At 45.3% G+C, this 19,621-nt stretch overlaps 2 protein-coding genes across 3 annotated transcripts in view; one reads left to right on the forward strand and one right to left on the reverse strand.

Moving 5' to 3' along the window:
- BMP2 (bone morphogenetic protein 2) overlaps positions 1-19,621 on the forward strand; it is a 221,999-nt gene that overhangs the window by 19,213 nt on the left and 183,165 nt on the right. The gene's annotated exons all lie outside the window — the stretch shown is intronic.
- On the reverse strand, positions 683-18,521 carry FERMT1 (fermitin family member 1). Its single transcript, XM_027653765.1, has 15 exons — positions 18,425-18,521; positions 14,900-15,073; positions 13,618-13,851; positions 12,051-12,197; positions 11,323-11,536; positions 10,502-10,604; positions 9,265-9,372; positions 8,258-8,389; positions 8,080-8,129; positions 6,231-6,355; positions 5,974-6,080; positions 5,153-5,368; positions 4,402-4,526; positions 2,446-2,587; positions 683-1,286 (listed from the first exon to the last, which is right to left on the reverse strand). Exons 2-15 carry the CDS (start codon positions 15,048-15,050, stop codon positions 1,113-1,115), a joined length of 2,028 nt encoding a protein of 675 aa, XP_027509566.1. The 5' UTR covers positions 15,051-15,073; positions 18,425-18,521; the 3' UTR covers positions 683-1,112.

Consider the following 19,621-nt stretch of genomic DNA (forward strand, 5'->3'; position numbering starts at 1 on the left):
CTCACAGAGAAGAATTTCAGCGTGAAGCCATTCCCCCTTGTCCCATCACTCCAGGCCCTTGTCCAAAGTCCCTCTCCAGCTCTCTTGGAGCCCCTTTAGGCCCTGGAAGGTGCTGTAAGGTCTCCCCAGAGCCTTTTCCTCTCCAGGCTGAACAGCCCCAGCTCTCCCAGCCTGTCTCCAGAGCAGAGGTGCTCCGGCCCTTGGAGCATCAATCTCTCTTTGCAGTCTGCACAACACCCATAAAATCATTCCTACAGGAATTCCAGCTCCTCACACATGAGCAAGTTGAGTTCAGCGAGATGTCACAGTGAAACAAAGTAACAGGGGCAGAAAATAGAAAGGCCCACACCGAGGCCTTTTTAACAAGCAAAATATTTCAGATAGTACCAAACTCACTTTTTTCAGCTAGGTAGTTAACAAAGTTCCTCAAAAGATCGATGTTTTGGATCCAGTTTTTCCAAGATCAATCCTTTGTAGCTTCTCTGGCTTCCAGGGAACCACTTCAGTGGATGAAGGTAGACACGGGTGCTACATTTTTGAGCAAGCGAGTAATCACTACATGAGTTTCGATAGCTCAGTCTGCAGGACTTTGGAACACTGATGGAATGCTTTGTGTTCTCAGGGCAAGTGTCAGACAAGTCATGTAGCTTTAAACTATGTATTTATTCAGCTTGAGTTCTGATAAAAGCTGGGCTCTTTAACAACAGCCACTTTAGCAGTGGGAGTTGCGTGGCTGTAAAGGAGAAAATTTGCTGTACAACACCCTCAAGTTACATGTCCTGGATGCTTAAACAGATTGCTGCAACTAAAAATACTAGATTAAAAAAATGCCAGTGGCCAGACACTGTTTATTTAAAAATATCAAGCTGTACAAAAGGAAAACAAAGGTGATTTAATTTTCTGAAGTACTGATGATGGAGTTGCCACGTGGCATCCACTGACCTTACCTTCAATATTTAACAAAAACTGTAAACAGTCCCAGTCATATTACAAAGATTAATTGCCATGTACAATAATTAGTAGCCAGCAGTTAACAATCAGAGAGATTTTTCCATAATCTCTGCTCTTAGCTATAACAAGAAGCAGGCAGAGGGAAGACAGTTTACTTCATCTCATTCCTGACCTCCAGTTAATTTATGGAAGAGCTCTTCATCCAGTGTTTCATTCTGGTCTTTGGACCGTGTTGACAAGAAGATGTAGCCCCCAATGTATTCATGGATGATTTTGCAGTCCGCACTCAGACAGGTGAAAGCGATGGAGACATTCTGGTCAAACTCGATGGCAACCTAAAGGAAACAGGGATGGCAAAATCAGGCACAGGGATAAGCTGGATTGGGAAGAAAGAGCAAGTGTGGGAGCACGGCTGGATCACAAATCCTGTGATGAAGCAGTACCTGCCTCTGCTAATCAAGATTTCTTGGTTCTGCTGCGTGTTGAGGGTGTTTGGCCGCTTGTTTCTTACTTTTCTGCTGTATCAGGGCCCTCTTGTGGTCAAAATAGTTTTGCTTGTTCAGGCAGGCGACAAAATCGTGCTTTTAACTCTTTTTCCAGTGGCATATGAAATGAACACTGGGAAGAGCAGGAGTGGCATTCCCGACTCTTTGTGCACTTCACCAGAAATGCTTATTCTGGCCCCTGTTACATTCTGACCTTAAATCTGCCTTTGGGCTCCAGGTTTTGGTTTCCAGCTCCTGTTAGTTCTAAAATGCAGCAAACCGAGCTTAGTTGCTAACTGTGGTTCCTGCCTTTTTTTGAGAGGGATTTAAAGGAAACCCAGCAAATGTACCAGAATGACAGGCTCTGGTACAGGGAGTCCTGCAGGAGAGCAACAGGGAGCATATCTGATCTCTCCTGTTTCCAACAGATGGATGTGGAAAAATCTGGAAGCAGGAACAGTTTCCAAGGTGCTTCGATTTGCCTCAGGTCACACCAGTTCCACCCCACAAATCTACAGTTTACAGAGTTAGCTTCAAGCTTTGAAACCCAAAATCAGGGACCACATATTGACAGGGTTGCTCACACTGTGGCCTTGCAATCTCAGTTTGGGATTTGAAAGACAAATCCCATATCCTCAGTCTGTAACAGAGACTGAATCCCTACAGTTCAGAAGATGATACTGGACTGCACAGAGAGTTCCAATGAGATTTTTACTGACAGCAGTGAATGTCACATGTTGGGATTCACCTTGGAGTCTCAGTATTTCATCCCATCAAAACCAAGGGCGACTCGTAAGGAATAAACTTGGTAGGAACCTTTTAAACTGATGATCTTTTAGTTTCTGACTTTTTAACTACAGGCTCCTTCAGAAAAACTCCAGACAGCTCATCACACAGCACGTCACGACACGTTCAAAATCTTTTCACTGAGGTTTGAAAATATTTTCTGAAAGCATCCTCCAGTGTGTCTGAACTGCAAGGAGTGAGGGCAGGGCTGTTCCAGCTTTACCTGGCGAATTTCCCAGTTCACATTCCACTGCTTCATGTTGGAGAACCTCCAGGTTGTGATAGGATCTCCCGTGGCCATATCTATCCGGATCAGCCTGTTGTAGGACACCCCGAGCACATCATCCTTTTTGCTTCCTTTAAACCTGGAAAAAAACCAAAAACCAAAAACCTTTGAGCAGATCTGGTTGGCAATGATTTCTGTCTAGGGAAACATTTCACCTGCTCTTCCCTGAAAGTGTAAAAACATGGGAAAAGTCACAACAGCTTGGGATTGAGGAGAGCGTGGACCCTTCTTTAGAACAGGATTGGTTATAAAGCAAAAGTGTAGGTTGGTGAACCATGGTGTGAGATGGAAAATAATCAGGCAGGTAGATCTGCCTGAAATCTTTTCTAATTCATTGTTTCCTGCTAAAAAAAATACTGTTCTTCCTAAATGCATGAATTTTCATTTTATTTTTACTGGAAAAAAATGCCAACGATAATTTTCATTCCTTCCTTTCTCTAATGTTGAAACATGGTCTTCTAGTTACATTAACCTAAATCATATAATCAAAATAAATTTAGTATTTTATATATCACCATTTTTATATTTTATATATGACCATTAAGTTATCAAAACAACTGTTGGCAATATATACATATTTCTGGGTATAAATGACATGGCAAAAATATTGAGACATTTTAACATTTCAATTTTCTTCTGATTAGAGATGAAAATTAAACATAAAAGTATCAGAACCTTTGGGGGGCAGAAATTTTTGAGTTGGGAATAGCTGGGAAAAGATCTTTCTGGTAAAGAAACCACCTTCCTGATGAAAGCTGGAAGAGATCTCACCTGTCTGCTCTTAGTATTTTCAGCATTTTAGATCCTGTTTGTGAACTTTCTCTCCTTAAATGTACTGGACTTTAGGGAAGGAGTGTGACCTGGACACAATTTGTGCTTTACTTGACACCACACTGAGATAAATTCACCACAGGATGCTTTGCTTATGCTACAAAACACAGTTTAGGTGTTGGTGTGTTTAAGGGGATTAGTGGTGACACACGGGGCGAAAATTCCCAGGGCCAGGGAGTTCAGGCAGAATCCTGGCTCCAGTTGACTCTCCAATGCTTCCCAGGAACAATTTAGAAACTGGAACACCCAAGGACCAACGTGGTCTTGTAGTTCCCATAAGGTTACTGGGTTTTGGGAAGTCAGAGAGTTTAACAGTCCAGATGTGGGCTGTTCTGTGCCAGCTGGCCTCTGTGCCAGGGAACAGCTCCCAGCTGCTTCAGTTTATACCACAGATGATTCCCAACCAGCCCTGGAAGAGGTGTTGGGAACAGATTAAGGAACACAAGAGATTTAGGAACACAACATCCAAGGATGGTTGTGTCAGTACTTTTCAGCTGTCTGGTGTTTTGTCAGGAGAAAAGACTGCGGGTCAGAACCCTGCTGTGTCCAAGGGAAGCTGCTGTGAACACAACAGGACCTTTCTTGTGCTCACTGCTCTTCTGGATCAACCTAAAAAAGGGAGCATTTGCTGCTTTCTTAACGAAATGCCAAAGAAATCAGTGTTTTATCATATTCCAATGAGCAAGAGTCAGAGTGAACACATACTGCAAACCTGAGCACACCGCAGAGATGTGCATGTTTTACATTTTAGTGAGTCAGTAAGTGATTTTAATGAATAATAACTAATGAAATTTAGTGATGTCAATAAGGGTTTAATCCTAGAGATATTGTACTCCAGGCAAAACCCCACAGATCTGTATGAAGGCAGGTGTCATGGAGAGTCTTGCTCCAGGAATGGAGTTACTGAAGAAAAAACAGCAGTATGAGAGTCACCAGAATTAAAAGATCTGGGGGGGGGGGGAAATTGGGAATGTTTGCAGAACAGGGACTCAAAGAACTTCCTGCAGACCGCTGAGCATGAACACGTTGTGGCAGGTTGGCACAGCTGTGGGATGTGATTACCTTACGATGTAGTAGGATAAGCCAAACTCGGGCAGGGACTGCCATGCCTGGATAAAACGCAGCTTGGCCTCCACCAGGGACATCTGGGATATGTTCTGGTGGGCTTCCAGAATGCGAGCAGTCAGCTGGGAAACACGGGAAGGGAGAAAGGTTTCAGTTGAGCGGAGAACAAAAATCCCGTTGCTTCCACTGAATCGAACACCGTCAGCTGAGACACCTCGTGCAGATGCACCACAGAGGGCACCTGGGGACAGACCCTGAGCACCAAGGGCAGGACAGAACAGGGCACCAGGGGCTGGGGGCTGGGTTTGTGCAGCGCTGGCTCCATACACTGCTCTGGAGGCTCCCCTCGGGATGGGTAGGCTGAGCTCTTTCGCAGCAAAAGCAGTGGACAAGGAATTAGGTGGAGAGGAAGGAGAGGCACCCAGGCCAAGGGGACAGGGAGACCCTGCTGTTCCAGATGCAGAGTAACCTCCTGTCCTTAAAACCTTCCCTTCTTTCTCTGAAGAGACTTTCAGGGACAGTGTATCAGGAGCAGAACATCATGGATGACTCAGGCAGGGATGGGGATGTAGGAGAGGTGCTGAGACACCTGTCCCTGGGTTCACTTTAAAGAAAGTCCTCTTACAAAGGGATAAATGAGTACTGCAGGTGATCCTACTGTACAGCTTCCAAATGCTGCTTGGATCCAGCCTCACCCCTCAGCAACCCCCGGAACCACCCACCCCCAGCCAGAGCCACCTCGGGATACCTGCTTGGACTTGTATTTCTTGGTGTAACGCAGCGAGACGAAGCATTCCGGCTTCATATCCACGCTCTCGGGGTCAGAGGTAGCCTGGGCAGACATGTTCTTCATCTGCAGGAACGACAGGATCTTCTGCACCTCGGGCTGGTAGGAGCTGTCGGCCATGGTCCTGCCTTTGGAGGCCAGGACACAAGCAGCCATCCACCGAGCGTATTGATCCTCCTGCAGCGGCACAGGGCACAGTTGGACACTGTTAGGCTTTACACCCTCAAGGGAATCCAGTACTTTGGAATAGATCCCCTTGGGAATTTGATCACGTGACTGGTTGTCACCCAGTGAATGGTTTTACACCATTCGGTTTGACGCATTTTAAATACAAACGAAATAAAACTGAAAACTCGTGTGAAATCCGTGTCCCATTGCCCTCATCTGAATGGGGACAGTTCTAATCCAGGAAAGAACAGAACAAAATCCAAACCTCAGCCCTCTGAAAACATCGCAACAAAATACTGGAATCTCCTTTTATTTTTTTTGATAGTTTGTTCTTTTTTTAATTTCTACCAGCCTTGCTTGGAAACTGGTGAAACAGTGATGATAAAATGCTATCACTGGAAAATGATACACACAGGATTATTGTCCTTTTATCCCCATAACCATCATGTATTTATTAGGCCACCACATCATTCTTAAATTTTACCAAAGGTCTAGATAATAAACTCTCTGCAGCATCCTTATTTTTCTTTACAAATTCTAGGACAGGACAACAGGTCTTCCAGACAATCTGCCATAAATCTGGAATACAAACTTCCCCTTGTCTTGTTACTCACGTTATCACATCTCAAATACACTTCATTCATGCCATCAGCAACAGGAATTAGCAACTTGATTCCAAACTTCTTTGCTGCAACATTTACATCTGGTACAACTTCACATCCTGGATCACAGAGAATCAGGAGGAAATTAGTTGGTTTCATTCCTGTATCACTAATTTTAACTACTGATTTAGTACTAAAGGACTAGATTTAATACTAAAGATGTTTTCCTTTGAGATCGGAGGACTTAGGAAAGAAAGGAAAATTCCTACCTTTTAGGTTTAGCTTCTCAATGGGCTCTCCCTGTGCAGATTCCTTGTTTTTAAAATAAGATATTGAAGTGTCTCTGAAGATAAACCAGTATGACTTGATAGCTTTGAGTGAGAGCTTCCTGGGCCTACAGGAAACAAAGGAATCACACTGGTTCCTATCAAAATGGACAAACTGCCAAGTCACTCACAAATATTCTGGTGGATCTGAAACTTAATCTGAATATCTAATTGTCTAACACAACAAAATTCTATTCCTTCACTAATTATAGAGGTTCTGCAGCACTTCAGGAGAGAAAACCAGAGGTGTTAGCTCTATTTATTAGAGAAACACTTCACAAGTAGTGACAAAGGCCAACAATGAAGTTAAAAGGAAGAAAAAAGAAAAAAAAACTATTCCAGTCCTTCCCTTTAAATCTAAGATGATGGTACAAAGAGTATAGAGCTGTCTGGAAAGGTGATTTATTATACACACTCTTGACTTCTCCAGACCCTTTCTAAAAATCCTAGTTTAGAATCCTTGTTAGAAAATGGTGATTTTTATGTTTAAATTAAAGAAAAAAAAAATAAGATTTTCAAAACTGCCAAAGAATTTGGCTTTTAATTTCCCAGTAACAACAACATTCTTAAAAAATAAGGGACTATAATTTTTTTTAAACAGCTAAAAATATTTTTCTCTTAAAAAAAAGCAAAAAAAAAAAAGCTGAAAAAATTTATGGAAAGCTTTTTGAAAAAAATATTGTATTGTCACCCACCTGAAGCATCATTTACTATTGTGCTAATGTGGTGCAGGCTGAGAATAAATAGGACTAAAAGTCCACCATATGAATACTAAAGCAGTAGGACTTGCAGAGCTTTGCATTTTTATCATTAAGCAAATGTTGTTGTTCCTTTAAAGAAACATTTTACACCTTACTTAGCTTCTACGGTGTCTTAGGTTTAGTAAGTGATTTATCAAGAACACAGGAACTTTTTCCTGATGAAAAATAACAACTGAACACTTTTAAAAGCAAATTCTTTTAAAAACCTCTTTTAAAAGCAAAGCTCCACTGCTGGGGGAAAACAAACAATCCATTGTTAAAAGCTTGTATTCCCTTTCTTCTGAAGGCACCTGAATAATCTGAATGTCAAATAAAATTCCTAATTGGAAATTAATAATTAACAATTCTGAACAGTCAACAACAGTTACCATTTTTCAGGTGCAGTTTTCAGTTCCCTGTCTACTAAACACCATCTCTCCATGGAACGAATCTGATAAATATTCGTGCAACAGGAAACTTTATCTTTCTGAAACACAAAGAGTGTTTTCTGATAAAAGGCACTGCAGACTTGAGGTCTCTGCAGTCATTTAGATCACCCATAAATCAAGATATTATAGCGGGATCACAGAAGCTCATTTTGATATTAGAAAAAACAGCCTCTGTGTTGGGTTAGAAAAGGGGTCATTTGGTTATTTCTTTTGTTCAAAAAATACATTCCCCACGGCTGCCTTCAGAAATTCTCCTCAGGGAGAACTGCGAGTTTCTTCTAGTTTTTCATTGGCAAAACCCAGTAAAATGGGATCAAAAATAAAACTGTAGAGTTTTGTTTAGAGATGAGTGATGAGCGTGATCTTTGAACAAGTACAAGTTTATTTACCCCAGCACCCCAAAAGCTGGAAAGATTTGCCAGAAGAAGCCAGAGAAAGATTGGAAGAGGATGGTATTAGGATATATTAGGGGTATATGTTAACTTATAACTGTAGGATCTGCTGTTAGATCAGAGTGAAAAACTCAGGAGATCTCTTGTAAGGTTAAGCCTGTTTTATTCAGCTTAAGGTTTTGCCTGGTTTGTTATTAAATTAACAACTCACCTAACTAGCCTGAGATTATCAGCAAGTTTTGGGATGTCTGTGATGTCCTCCTATTGGGAACAATTAGGAATAACTTTAGTACAATGCACTCTGTTAGAAAACCCAAGAACTGGGTGGGATCATCAGAGCCAACACCTCTGACACCGTGACAGCCATTCCAGGATCCCAAAGGACCTACCAAAATGTTACTTGTGCTTCCACCTTCCAGTGTCACTTCCAGGTTAGAAAGTGCAGCTTCTACTTCATCTACTTCCGATTCACAGGTGGAATCTTGTGCCTCTGACGATAATGACAACTTGCTGACGTGATACTGCAATAAAACATCAGTAAACAACAGTCAGTGTATCAATCAGCAACACGAAATCACAGCATACGAGAAGGACCATTTGGCCTTCTGGGTCTTGGACAACTGTGTGGAGTTCTGCAGCACACAACCAGGGTTTTTCCCCAAGGAAACAGGGATGTCCATTATGCTCTGCAGTGCAATGGCTGATAACAGTTTCCTATTTTAATTGCCAGTGTTTGCATTCCTTCACTGTTACAATTGTCCCTGTTCTGGGAGGGGGACAAGATGCTACCCTTGCATCCTTGGAACTGCAAGCTTTAAGCGCCACCCATACCCGATGGAAACTCAGAGCAAAGTTCCCTGGTGTTCTGCAGCAGCAGGGGTGTGAATTTTTGGCAGCTCCATTTACATTTAAAAGGAAGGAATTTATTATCACCAAACATTCGTGCCTTATTCCCCACGGTCGGGGCCTGAGCCGTGCTCGCTCACGTTAAATTTCCGTGTGCTCCACAGTGCCCTTCCCTTCATACTGTACTGCAGCTTTTTCTCTGTCTGTTCTGAACATGTGTATTACAGAAACGTTCAGGAAGGAGAGGTGAAAGGATGGTAGCAACACTTCATACTAATCTTCTGATATCTGATACCAAAGTGGCATCCTGGGTGTGGTTTGCTCTAGGCAATGTTAGTAAGTGGTTCCATAGTTGCATGTGCCCGTTTGAATAACGGTGTCACTGCTGCTCCTGACTTGGGTTGGTTTAGCTGCTGGATGCTGCTTATTGTTTCTCACCCAAAGAGCAGACCCCAATCCAAGCAGAGCTGTTGGGCTCTATCCTGGTCCTGTCCTAGCTTGTGCCTGCCTCCTGAGGAAACAGGTTTTGCCACTTGGATCAAGTACGTGCCTGTATGGCAGCGAAGATCAGCATTTCCTCCTCCGTGCAGTCGATCTCCTCCAGCAGGATGGCCCAGCGGGCCTGCTCGTAGAGCTGGTTGATTCTCACTGCATCATACTGCAGCAAAAAAAGAACAACACTGGCCATTAATGACCTAGGTACAGATTCATAATCAGCTGATCTAAAACCGGGCTGAACCACAACCGTTGTTTCCTTCCTCCTCCCACCTCTGCCTTGTTCCCTTCCCCTGTACCAGCCTGTGTGCCTGGGGCACGGTGACTTGCTGAGCCAACAGAAAACGCACCAGAAGCCCTTGGTTGAGGCAGAAGGGGAGATTAAGACCCCCCCTTTTGAGGCAGCAGGCCCTGGAGTGGTGTAGCAGAACTGTGAAACCACACCGTGGGAGTGCCAGCAGTGTGACAGGGCTGGTACGAGGGTGACACGCGGAACCCTTGTCCCTCACTTCCCCTCTTTGCTCTTGGCTCTTTCAGTTCCGGTTCTGCCTTTGCAGCAGCTTCACGTTAGTCAGATCTGCCTTAATTCACCATCCCTTTTTTGGACAGTGATTTTTTTCTTATTATCTACGTGGTTAATGAGCTGAAGTGACTCAGAAATATTCAGCCCCAGAGCTGGTGAGATGTAGGTGCTGGGAGGGTAAATCTTGGGGCATGACCTCTCCCAGCAGAGGAGAGATATTCAGCTGCCTGAAGTATTTTTGGGCTGTGGCTGGGACAAAGAAGGAAAATGTTTGGGCTGCTGAGTTTGAGACCCATTTCAGTAGGGGTGACATTTCACCCCAAACCATGAACTGGAAAGTGTCCTGATCACTTCTGAGGGGTTCAGCCTAGAAAAGCTGTGAAATTCAGTGAGGAGAGTAGAACAGAAATGTCATTTTTAAGTTCATTTTCAAAAGCAGGGCTTATACCATTGCATCATTTAGGTCTAGTTTTCCCCTTAATTTTTTCATGTCAAAAGAGAGAGAGGAAGTAAGTCAGCCCCTCTGGAAATATGGATACTGTTTCTGGAGCTCTTCAGAGCTCTCATCTTTATACTTAAGATCTTAAGAACAGTGTCCAGAGGGTAAAAGTGCAGCTGTAGCTGAGGGGAAGAAATTGGATTTGACTTCTGAAGGGACTGTAACAAATCCTAGCTAAAATCCTATATATATCCACATTCTATTTTATTATGTAGCTCCTTGACATGAAAGCAAGCAAACAATGAACAGCAATAAAAACAAAGCTCTTACTTTTGGATTCAAATCAAAGAAAGTGTAATATTTAAAGCGTAGAAGAAGCTGATCCTCCTCCAGAACGCCTTGTTCCATAAGGGATCGAGAGGAATCCAGCCAGCTGGGGAAGAAAACAACCCACAGATTCATCTGCACAGGAAAAAACCCAACACATGCAGAGCTCCAATGCAATCATGAAACAAAAGAGGGAACAAACAGCTTTAATTCCTGCAAGTCCAGGGAAAAGTCACTCAAGAAGGTGGAATGTTCATAGGGATTTCCAACTTTCCTTGTATAAACACAATATCTACAATCTTCCTCATTTTTTTTCTCCAGCACTACTCAAAACATGAGGAGTAGATGCCAGGAACTAAGCAGTGACTAGTTGTGGGGTGACCAGTGCCTGTAAGATTCTTTCTTCTTCATCCCCAAAAACGGGAGGTTCAGTTAAACAAGGGGAAGAATCTGCCTGCAATATTTTGAATTCCCATTTTGATTCCAGTATTTGCTGGTTTACAATTCCAGCTTCTTCTGTCATCCAGTGAAATCCAATGAAAATATCCAAGTCACTGTTAAATGCCCCACAGATGACTGACAATCCATATTTTACTGCTAGAGGGACAATCCTCTCACACCATGAGTGCTCTGTACTCTCTGTGGTGGACAAAAAGCAATGTTTGCTTGTGCTGAACTCACTTAATCACCTACTTGTGGTGCAAAATTACTGAATTTATCCACATGCCCATTCCCATTTAAAGCCTTGGGAGTTTGCTATCCAAACTGACAGTGACACCATTGACCATTTTAAAAGCAAAGGATCTCAAAGAGAGGCACCTTACCCTGCATTAAGCTTGGCTTTGTCAGCCAAGCTCCGTGGCTGGTACATCTCTGCCAGCATTTCTGGGGAACAGTTGGGATAACTGAGGGCCAGGACGTTGCAGTTCTGCTCAGTCAAGGGGCTGTCACTGAACCAGGTGATTGTGGAAGAAGCTGGTGACCCACTGACAGGATCATAAATGGGTGTCATGGTTTTACTATATAATCCTGGATTTGCTGCAAGTTAAGAGTGTAACACGTTATTCCAGGGAAAACTGGTCTTGTCTCCCACTTCCCATCATAAAAACCCCTTTTCTTTCAAGGCAGTCTCCTATCTCTGCTGTTTCCACCTGGCCTTGTCCTCTCCCAGGTGAGGTGACCTCAGGGACAGAAGTGCTCTGTGAGATAACTCAGTTGTGCTGGACACGGGAAACACACACTTTCAAGCCTTTATTTCTCATTTTCCTTGCAGGTTGCCAAATTTCATGAATATTTGTGTGTGCAGGGCCACAGCTGATCACCTGTTTGCCGGTATGGCCTTTCTCATATCAGTGGAAAGGAAAACATTTGTAGAAACAACAGGAAAATATCGATATATTGGAGATTTCCTGAAGCCACTGATTTCAGGCTCTGTGTCTGTGACTACCATCCTACATAAACAGATCTCCCTGGGTTTAATTGCACAACAAAGAGTTCCTTCCTCTTTTTGACTTTCACTCAGAAGAATAAAATCATATTGACTCCTCGTTACCTGGTAATCCAGAACTTGCTGGGGAGTTGCACAGGTTTAAAATATCTTCTGTGACTGGTTCTTTGCTGTTCTTGTCCTTTTTCTTTTTCTTTTTGAGTGTGTCTCCCGATTGCTTCAGCAAAGAGAGTTCTTCTGAGCGTCTGATATCTGCAAGGGCAGTTTGGGAAGTGAAGCAAGATGAGACTTAGCAGATTCAGGAAGCTCCACGTTGCAATCTGAACTTTATTTTTAGCAGGATGAAAGCAGTAGCCGTGGAAAATCCAGTAATTCTGTAACAAGGCTTTGGGCTGTGAGAGGGAGTTTTGACAGGATTTAAGCCTGGTTTTGTGGGAAGTGTAACTGCATTTTAGAGCACCAGGAAAACTCTTTCTCCCTTGTGGCTCTGCAGTCACCTTTGGGCATAATATCTGAAGTTATGAATATCTGAATTATCAATAAGCAAGAGCCACTGTGTTTGAAGCTCATGCCTTTTATTATTCACTGTATTTCTCACAGAAGTTTCTGTCTGGGCTGTCCACTGTTCCCTGATGCACTACTCATTCAGACAGGTATTCTCAGCTGCAAACCTGGCACTTCACTTCTGAGAAACACTTTTACCCTGGGGTAAACAAAGGCTTTTTTTTTTTTTTTTTTTTGACAGTATTCACTCCTGAGGAAAGTTACAGCATTCCTGCACCGACTCAGTCTGGGAGAAATATTTAATTTGGCCAAATGCCAGGTGTATAATTATGGCATCGTTATAGCAGAGCTGTTAAGTATAATAAAGACAGGCTACACCTTTCACAATCCATTGCCAGGAGGTGGAATTGGAAGCTGCCTTGTGGTCAACATGAGGCAGTAAATTCCTTCTGAAGATGAGGGTGTTACTGGGCTGAGCTCTGAAGATCTAAATTAAAACGAGGATTTTAATCCCCATTTTACCCTAAAGCTAAGGGATTTTGAAGACGGTTTGCAGACTCAAATTATTCCCTGTTGAGCACAGGCACATCTCTGGCATTCCCCAAAACCTCATCTCCACTTGGAGGTGCTCCATTATTGGAAAGAGGGACTTGGGAGCCTCAGTGCTGCGAGACATTCGTGGGCTGGTGTGGGGTCATTAGATATGCCCTGATCTGAACAGCTTTGGGCATATAAAAGTTTTGAACATTCAAAGTGAATATATAACCACTATGTTAAGTAAAAATAGGTGATAAATCAGCTGACACCATAAAATTGCCTGTGGTGAAGGCTGGTGGAGGACACTGATAAGCTCCAGCTCTCAGTCAATGGCACGGAATAATCAGGACCAAGTCCTGCTCCAGGAGGACCAAGATTCCTAGGAAACCACCAACAGGACCTTGACTATCTAGTCCTCCTGCAGCTCATGGGACACATTTCTGACAGTGTGTGCATCAGTTCTCACAGAGGCTGAGAACCACTGACATCCACAGCACACTAAAAACCAAAAAATCTGTCTCAAATTTCTCCTTGAGCTCAACGGTTTTGTGAGGAAGGACTTCACACCAAAACAGAGTCACCCAATGAAACCCTCCAACTTAGTTGCCAGAGGGGGTTTATCTTTACTTACTGAGAATTTTGCAGATGTCACTGACAGCTCTGAACACCATGGCAGAGAAGCTGACTTTGAGCCTCACAGTCTTCATGTTTGGCAGGCGGAGCCGCAGCATTTTGTGCTGGGGGGTGAAGAACAGCTTGGCATCTGCCTGCACCCCGCACTTGTCCAGTGTCCAGTGGGTTTTCAGAAGCCAACACTTCTTTTGCTCCCACCAAAAAGCATAGTCTGACCAGTCTTGTGATATATCTAGGAAAACACAACACGGTTGTTAATGAACTGTGGAGCAAATATGCAAAAAAACTTGCTTTGGAAACAGTCCTCTGCAAACAGGAATATTTATTTACATCAAGCAGCAACCACAGCTCCTGAGATCTGAACCCCATTTGCTGAATACTTGTGGCAGTCACTGGGAACTAACTTTGTCAATGTGTAGCAGCAGGTAAAGTTGCTGTCTGGTCTTGGTCGAGCTGTTCCCATCTTTTCCATCATTCCTCGTTCCTCCTCATCAGCTCTGCCACACAGAGGCTGTTCCTCAGCGTGTCTCTAACATAGCAGAGCCCTGGCCTGTGGCAGAGTTCCTTGGTCAAAACTGCAACTCAAATTTGCTTTAAATATTAAAACTGAAAGCTTTTCACACTAGTTGAGTACTAGTGAAAAAAATACTGTGAAAAATTAGCCTTCTGACCCCGTGGAAACTCCGACTGCATCGGTTTCCGGCTCAGTCGTGTGTGTAAGTGTGCAGAGGGTGACAGAAGTATTTTCCACCTGTGCTCACTTGCTGTGACTGTACACAGGGTATTTTACTTTCCATTTCTTAACCTTGACTTGGTCAGTCTCAGCTGTTCCCTCCTGAATGCGTGCAATGGATAATGTGGCTCAGATTTTATCTAGAACGCCCCAAAAGCACAGGAAACAGTAACTTCTGAAGCGCCTTTTGACAACTAATCCTGTCTCTTTGACTGCCACAGGTAGATAAACGAGGTATCAGCCCCCCAAACTGCCCACCTATAACATCTGTCTGGGAAGGGAGTTGAATAGCCAGCCTGCTCTGATTATTTTTGTCGAACTGGAAGGGCAAACCCGAAGTTTTGTTTGCACTGTGGTAGCACAGGGGCTTTGGCCACAGACAGGGAGGGGTCCTGACCACATAAAACCCTGAGCATCTCCACGCTCTGTGCTGTGGCACAAGCGAAGGCAGCGCCGTTTCAAAACCTGCAGCAGCCTCTCTTTGTAGAGGGAAAGCTGCACTTATTACTTGCATAACACTGTGTAAATGAAACAGGTCTTTACTCACTCATTTTTTCTACTAATTTCAGCATCAGTCCTCCAATGTGAAGGTCCCCTGTGACCTGTAGTAAAAATTCCTTTTCTACGCCTTCATGTTGATGGTCAACTGTCAGCAAGAGCTCCCAGGTGTGAGACCCATAGTCAGTTGAGGAACTCATGTTGGAAAAGGTCTGTGTGAGCTCTGCAAAAACAAACAGGATGTTTTTCCTCCACTCTCCCAAACAAATGCATTTCTCCACAGTCTCAACACAATTCCACGCTGCCAAGACTTCGCAGCGGCCTTGGCTGGAACTTCAGAGGTGTTATCTTGTTACCTCTGAACTAGACTCTGCTCTGGTGATTGCTGTTGCAAGATAGCAATGTGGGGGTTTTTTGTTTTTATTTTGATTTCACCTCTCCCCCAACTCAGTTGCCTCCAGATGGAGGAGATGGGGAGAGATGGCCCAGTTTCACCTGGGTTTTACCACCATCCAGGGCTAATCTGCCAGCCTGGACACCAAAGCCTGCAGTTGTGGGTGGGATCTGTTTTGGCAATCTGTCCAGTGAACGAAGGAATTTCGTTGACTTGTGCACTCAGAGCTGTAATTTTCACTGCAAATCAAAGTTTACACTTGCAGTTCTGCCAGCTTGGGCCCATGGGACCAAATCCAGGGAGTAGTTTTACCTATTTGGGTAGGTGAGAGGGGAGACAATTAACCTTAGTGGCTCTCTGCCAGCAATATCCAGGCACAGAACTGCAGTTCCTGCTGCCTCGCACAGGGACGTGTCCTGTCTCAGCAGGGGGAATTGTCTGGGATCCCACCAGGCTCCAGCCAGGACAGGTAAACAGTAATGGTGCCAAGCCAAAGCAGAGAAGATGCTCCAAGTAGAAGCTTTGGTTATCATCAGCTGAGTTCCAATTCCTGAAGAAAGAGCTTGTAGGTACAAGGTGACTGATGCTGCAGGCAGGGTCTGTGATATTTAACCAGCCAGAGAATTTACCACATCAGCTCTCTGACCTGAAACAAGGCTTTGCAGCTGAGGCTTAAGGCACTAAAGTCAGTGACTTCCATTTATTGCAGATTTTCAGCAACACATGAGAACCCAGGTCACAGACACAGCTGAAGGTGCCCCACACAGGCTGCTTTTAACACAAAACCAACGGGGAGCTGTTTACAAACAAGGCCAGAGGGGATGTAACAGCGTTAACAGGCTGTTGTAGATGTTTTTTAAAAAACAAGTATTCAGTAACTTAAAACCTTTAGCCTAAAAGCTAAGTCAAACCCAGAAAAATCAAGGGTGGTTGGCACAGGTGAGGAGCAAGAGAAGGAATGACCTTTTCTGGGACTGACTGCAGGACAAGATCAGACCAGCTTAGGTTACACTAATGTAAAAATAAGCTAAAGGTTAGAAACAGGGTGAAAAATTGAATTCACCTATTTATCGAATTTTATATGTTGTTAATTATGTTTCCTGTAGAATTTGTGTTAGGGAGTACAGTGTAAATCCAAGTCATCTGTTTCAGTGAAGTTCTCTTAAAATCTGTGCTCAGAACACAGTATTGTGGACATGGTTCCTTCAACTCCTTTGGGCTTAGGTCATACCTGGTGTCAGCACTACTGATACAAAAGTTGGTATCAAGGGGAGAATAGAAATGAGCTGGTAATGACAAATTCTACTAATAAGGAAAAGTCAGTCAAACGTAAAGGCAAAAGATTTCAAAGATTAAATTAAGATTTTAAAGATTAGATGGATTCCCCCTTCAATGAATGACAACATAAATGAAGCAATGTCCAGCTCAAAGCCATCCTTTCAGGGGGAAATCCCCTTACCAACGAGTTCTGCTGGGACAGAGCTGTGAGCCTGCCCGGAAATTCTAAAATTGCAATGACATTTAGAGAGCCCTAAGTCAGAAAACTGCAACTTCCTAACCGTGTGACTCCAAGAGGCCAATTTACACCACTGAACAAGCACTGTTGTTAGCCGGGATCTTGGATGTGCCAGCCCACACCTTTTCACCAAACAGTTACTAAACCAACAAGGGTTGATACTTATCCAAGAAGTTTGCTTGGCTTGCCTTGGTAAATAAAGGCATTGTGTTGGACACTGGGAAACCCTGTGGCTTTCCTGCCTCTGGGATAGAGGATTTGGAATTTGTGCTGCTGTGTGCCACATGGATTTATTTAGGAGCTTAGCTATGCATTAGACCGAGTGGAAGGGAAGGGCTGGGACTCTCCTGAAGCATCCAAGGGGTCTCCCAGGCAGGTGGGGCTTTCAGCACAAGGGCAGTGCAAGGTGCAGAGAACAGCTGTCGTTCCTGACTTTAGAAAAATCAGGATGCCCCTAGTCAAGCTCCTAAGCATCAGTAACAACTCCAACAGTAACCCACAGCCGGCCTACGGATGAGAACAACGTGATTTTATTTCAGGAGCGCGGCGTGGAATGTGGCAGATGAACTTGTTCCACCATAAACCCTTGTTCCACCATAAACCAGTGTTGTTACGGAGAAGCACCAGTCTCACCTGCCCTCTTGTACCAGTGAACACATTTGGGAGCTCATCTGGATCTTTTTTTCGTTTCTTTTTAAATTTGGTTTCGCTTCCCAGTCTAATTCTGCACACAAATGGCTGTGCTGAAAATGAGCAGCCCAAGGGGTGGGTGAAACCCTTTCCTTCTTCATGCTGAGTTGGAAATCCATGGCCTCGGTGCAGCTAATCCTGGCACTGCATCATTCCCCAAAGCCGCTCTCTTCCCCACTTCCTCTGCAATCCAGGAGGTTTCAGTTTGGAGATAAGGCAACGCAAACACTAGTAAATCTACCGGAGCAGGCAGCACAAACAAAGCCTGCTCGTGAAAATGGGCGCAAGCGAAGCAACCGACACCTGAGCATGAAAACCCAACCGAACCCAAACTGCCAGGACTCCAGGTCCCACAACCTCCGGGTCAAGCCTGGATCTGCTCGGGAACGCGCCCCAGCTCCCGGGCTCCACGTGGGCTCAGCTGCAAGGCCTGGCACGGGCAGATCAGACAGGCCAGAAACGTGTCTCCAGGGCACTGCTGACTCCGGTCGGGATTCCTACAGCGCGCTCTGCCCAACCCAGCTACCAAGGAGCAGCGATGGCTCGACAGACCGAGCTCTGCGCGGGTCTCAGCACGCACAGCCCCAAACTTCAAACCGTGCGTGGGAGCGAAGGAGGATGCGAGCCGTGCTCGAGCAAGGCGCTAAACACCCGGGGTTAAGCTCGAGAGGGACGAAACGATGTTTCCCGGAGTATCCCTCGGGCCGGCGGCGCCCGGGGGGGTCCCGGGGAGCAGCGCCCGCGGCAGCGCCCGCTTTGAGGAAGTGCCGGGCGGCCGCGGAGGAGGCGCCCGCGGGGGCCCCGGAGCGCCGAGCCGCGGCCAGAAGCGCCGGCAAAGGAAGAAATAACCGGGGGTGGTCGGGCGCTCCCGCCGCGGGTGCAGCGCAGGGCCGCCCGCAGGTGGTGCCCGGTGGCCGCGCCGGGGCCGCTCCCGCATCGCCCGCGCTCCCGCGGCGCTGCCCGCGCTCCCTCACCTGCCGGCCCCGCTGGCAGCGCTGCCCGCGCCTCCCGCGCCCTTCGCCGCCACCTGCCTCTGAGACGCGAGGGGAGGAGCGGCACCCCCGCGGGAGGCGGCCCTTCCTCCCTCCTTCCCCTTCCCTCCGCCCCGCGCGCCGTGGGAGCGCGTCCCGCCCGGAGACAGCACCCCAAAGGTGACCCCGAGGCCAGCGAGACACCCCCCCGGGTGCTGCTTTTAGGCTGCGGCTGTGGGGAGGTTTTGGGGCTGCCCTGAGAAAATCGGTTCCAAAGGTGCGACGGGAAGGAATAGGAGTGCAATGGCAAAGAACAAAAAAGGTGTGTTTGGAGGCGGAATTGTGTTAGGAGGCACAGGATTAAAGTGGGCTGAATCGGCAGAAGCCAGGCAAATGCTTCTCCAGGAGCCAGATTTACACAGACAGTCTGCCTTTCGTTAGACTTTTGACTTGCTCGGGGGTCTAGTAAAGCACAGCAGCAAAACAAAACCAAGACAACGACAGGGAAGAGAAACAGAGAAAATAATGGAAAAAATTCTTTCAGACTGAACCCATACCCTGTGAAAAGACTGCAGAGATATATAAGGATGTATCTTCGACACACCACGGGCAACAAATAGTTACTTTCATGAGAACAAAGCAGATGTGAAGTTGTCAAACCACAGATACTATCGCAGCATATTTGCTCCCCTGGGCTGGGTCACTGAGCCGCTCTGATCACGCTCAGCTCTTCAGGCTGTCTGTACATGCACCGAGGTTTTGTCAGCATCAGACATCCCTAAAGGCACAAACTTGAGAGCTCATGAAGCCTTTCAGGGCTTTCCATCACCTGAGGGCACAGAAAGGCCTTTAATCACCCCAACCAGACCCATCTGGGATCAGTTCCAGGAGTCCTAAGTTAAGCCAGGGCTAGGTGGGTGTTTGATCCTCACCTGAGTCCAGGCTCATCCCTCCATGTGGAGCAGCTCTGCTTTTGCTGCTCCTTGGCCCTGTCTTGACTCAATGGCTTTTTAGATCTTCCTAGAACAGTTTGGTAAGCTACCTGCTTGTTATTATTTTTTGAATACAGGTACCTATGCAGATGAGCAATTAACTTTGGATGGAAAAAGCTAGGGAGTAATATAAAATTCAGGTTTGGGTTACTTTCAGTAGTTGGCAAAGCAATTAGAGGAACTTTAGAGGTTGTTCTTGGGCCAGAAT

Source organism: Corapipo altera, unplaced genomic scaffold (assembly GCF_003945725.1).
Source record: "Corapipo altera isolate COAL_440 unplaced genomic scaffold, ASM394572v1 70, whole genome shotgun sequence".
NCBI classification, from domain to species: Eukaryota; Metazoa; Chordata; class Aves; order Passeriformes; family Pipridae; genus Corapipo; species Corapipo altera.

Excerpts from the sequence above, each read along its gene's own strand:
- FERMT1 (XM_027653765.1), bottom strand. The coding sequence starts at position 15,050 with ATGAGTTCCTCAACTGACTATGGGTCTCACACCTGGGAGCTCTTGCTG. Across the intron at positions 13,852-14,899 it reads GAAATTAGTAGAAAAAATGA|ATATATCACAAGACTGGTCA; the intron begins GTGAGTAAAGAC and ends GTGTTTTCCTAG. Across the intron at positions 8,130-8,257 it reads GAAGCACAAGTAACATTTTG|GAGGACATCACAGACATCCC; the intron begins GTAGGTCCTTTG and ends TGTTCCCAATAG.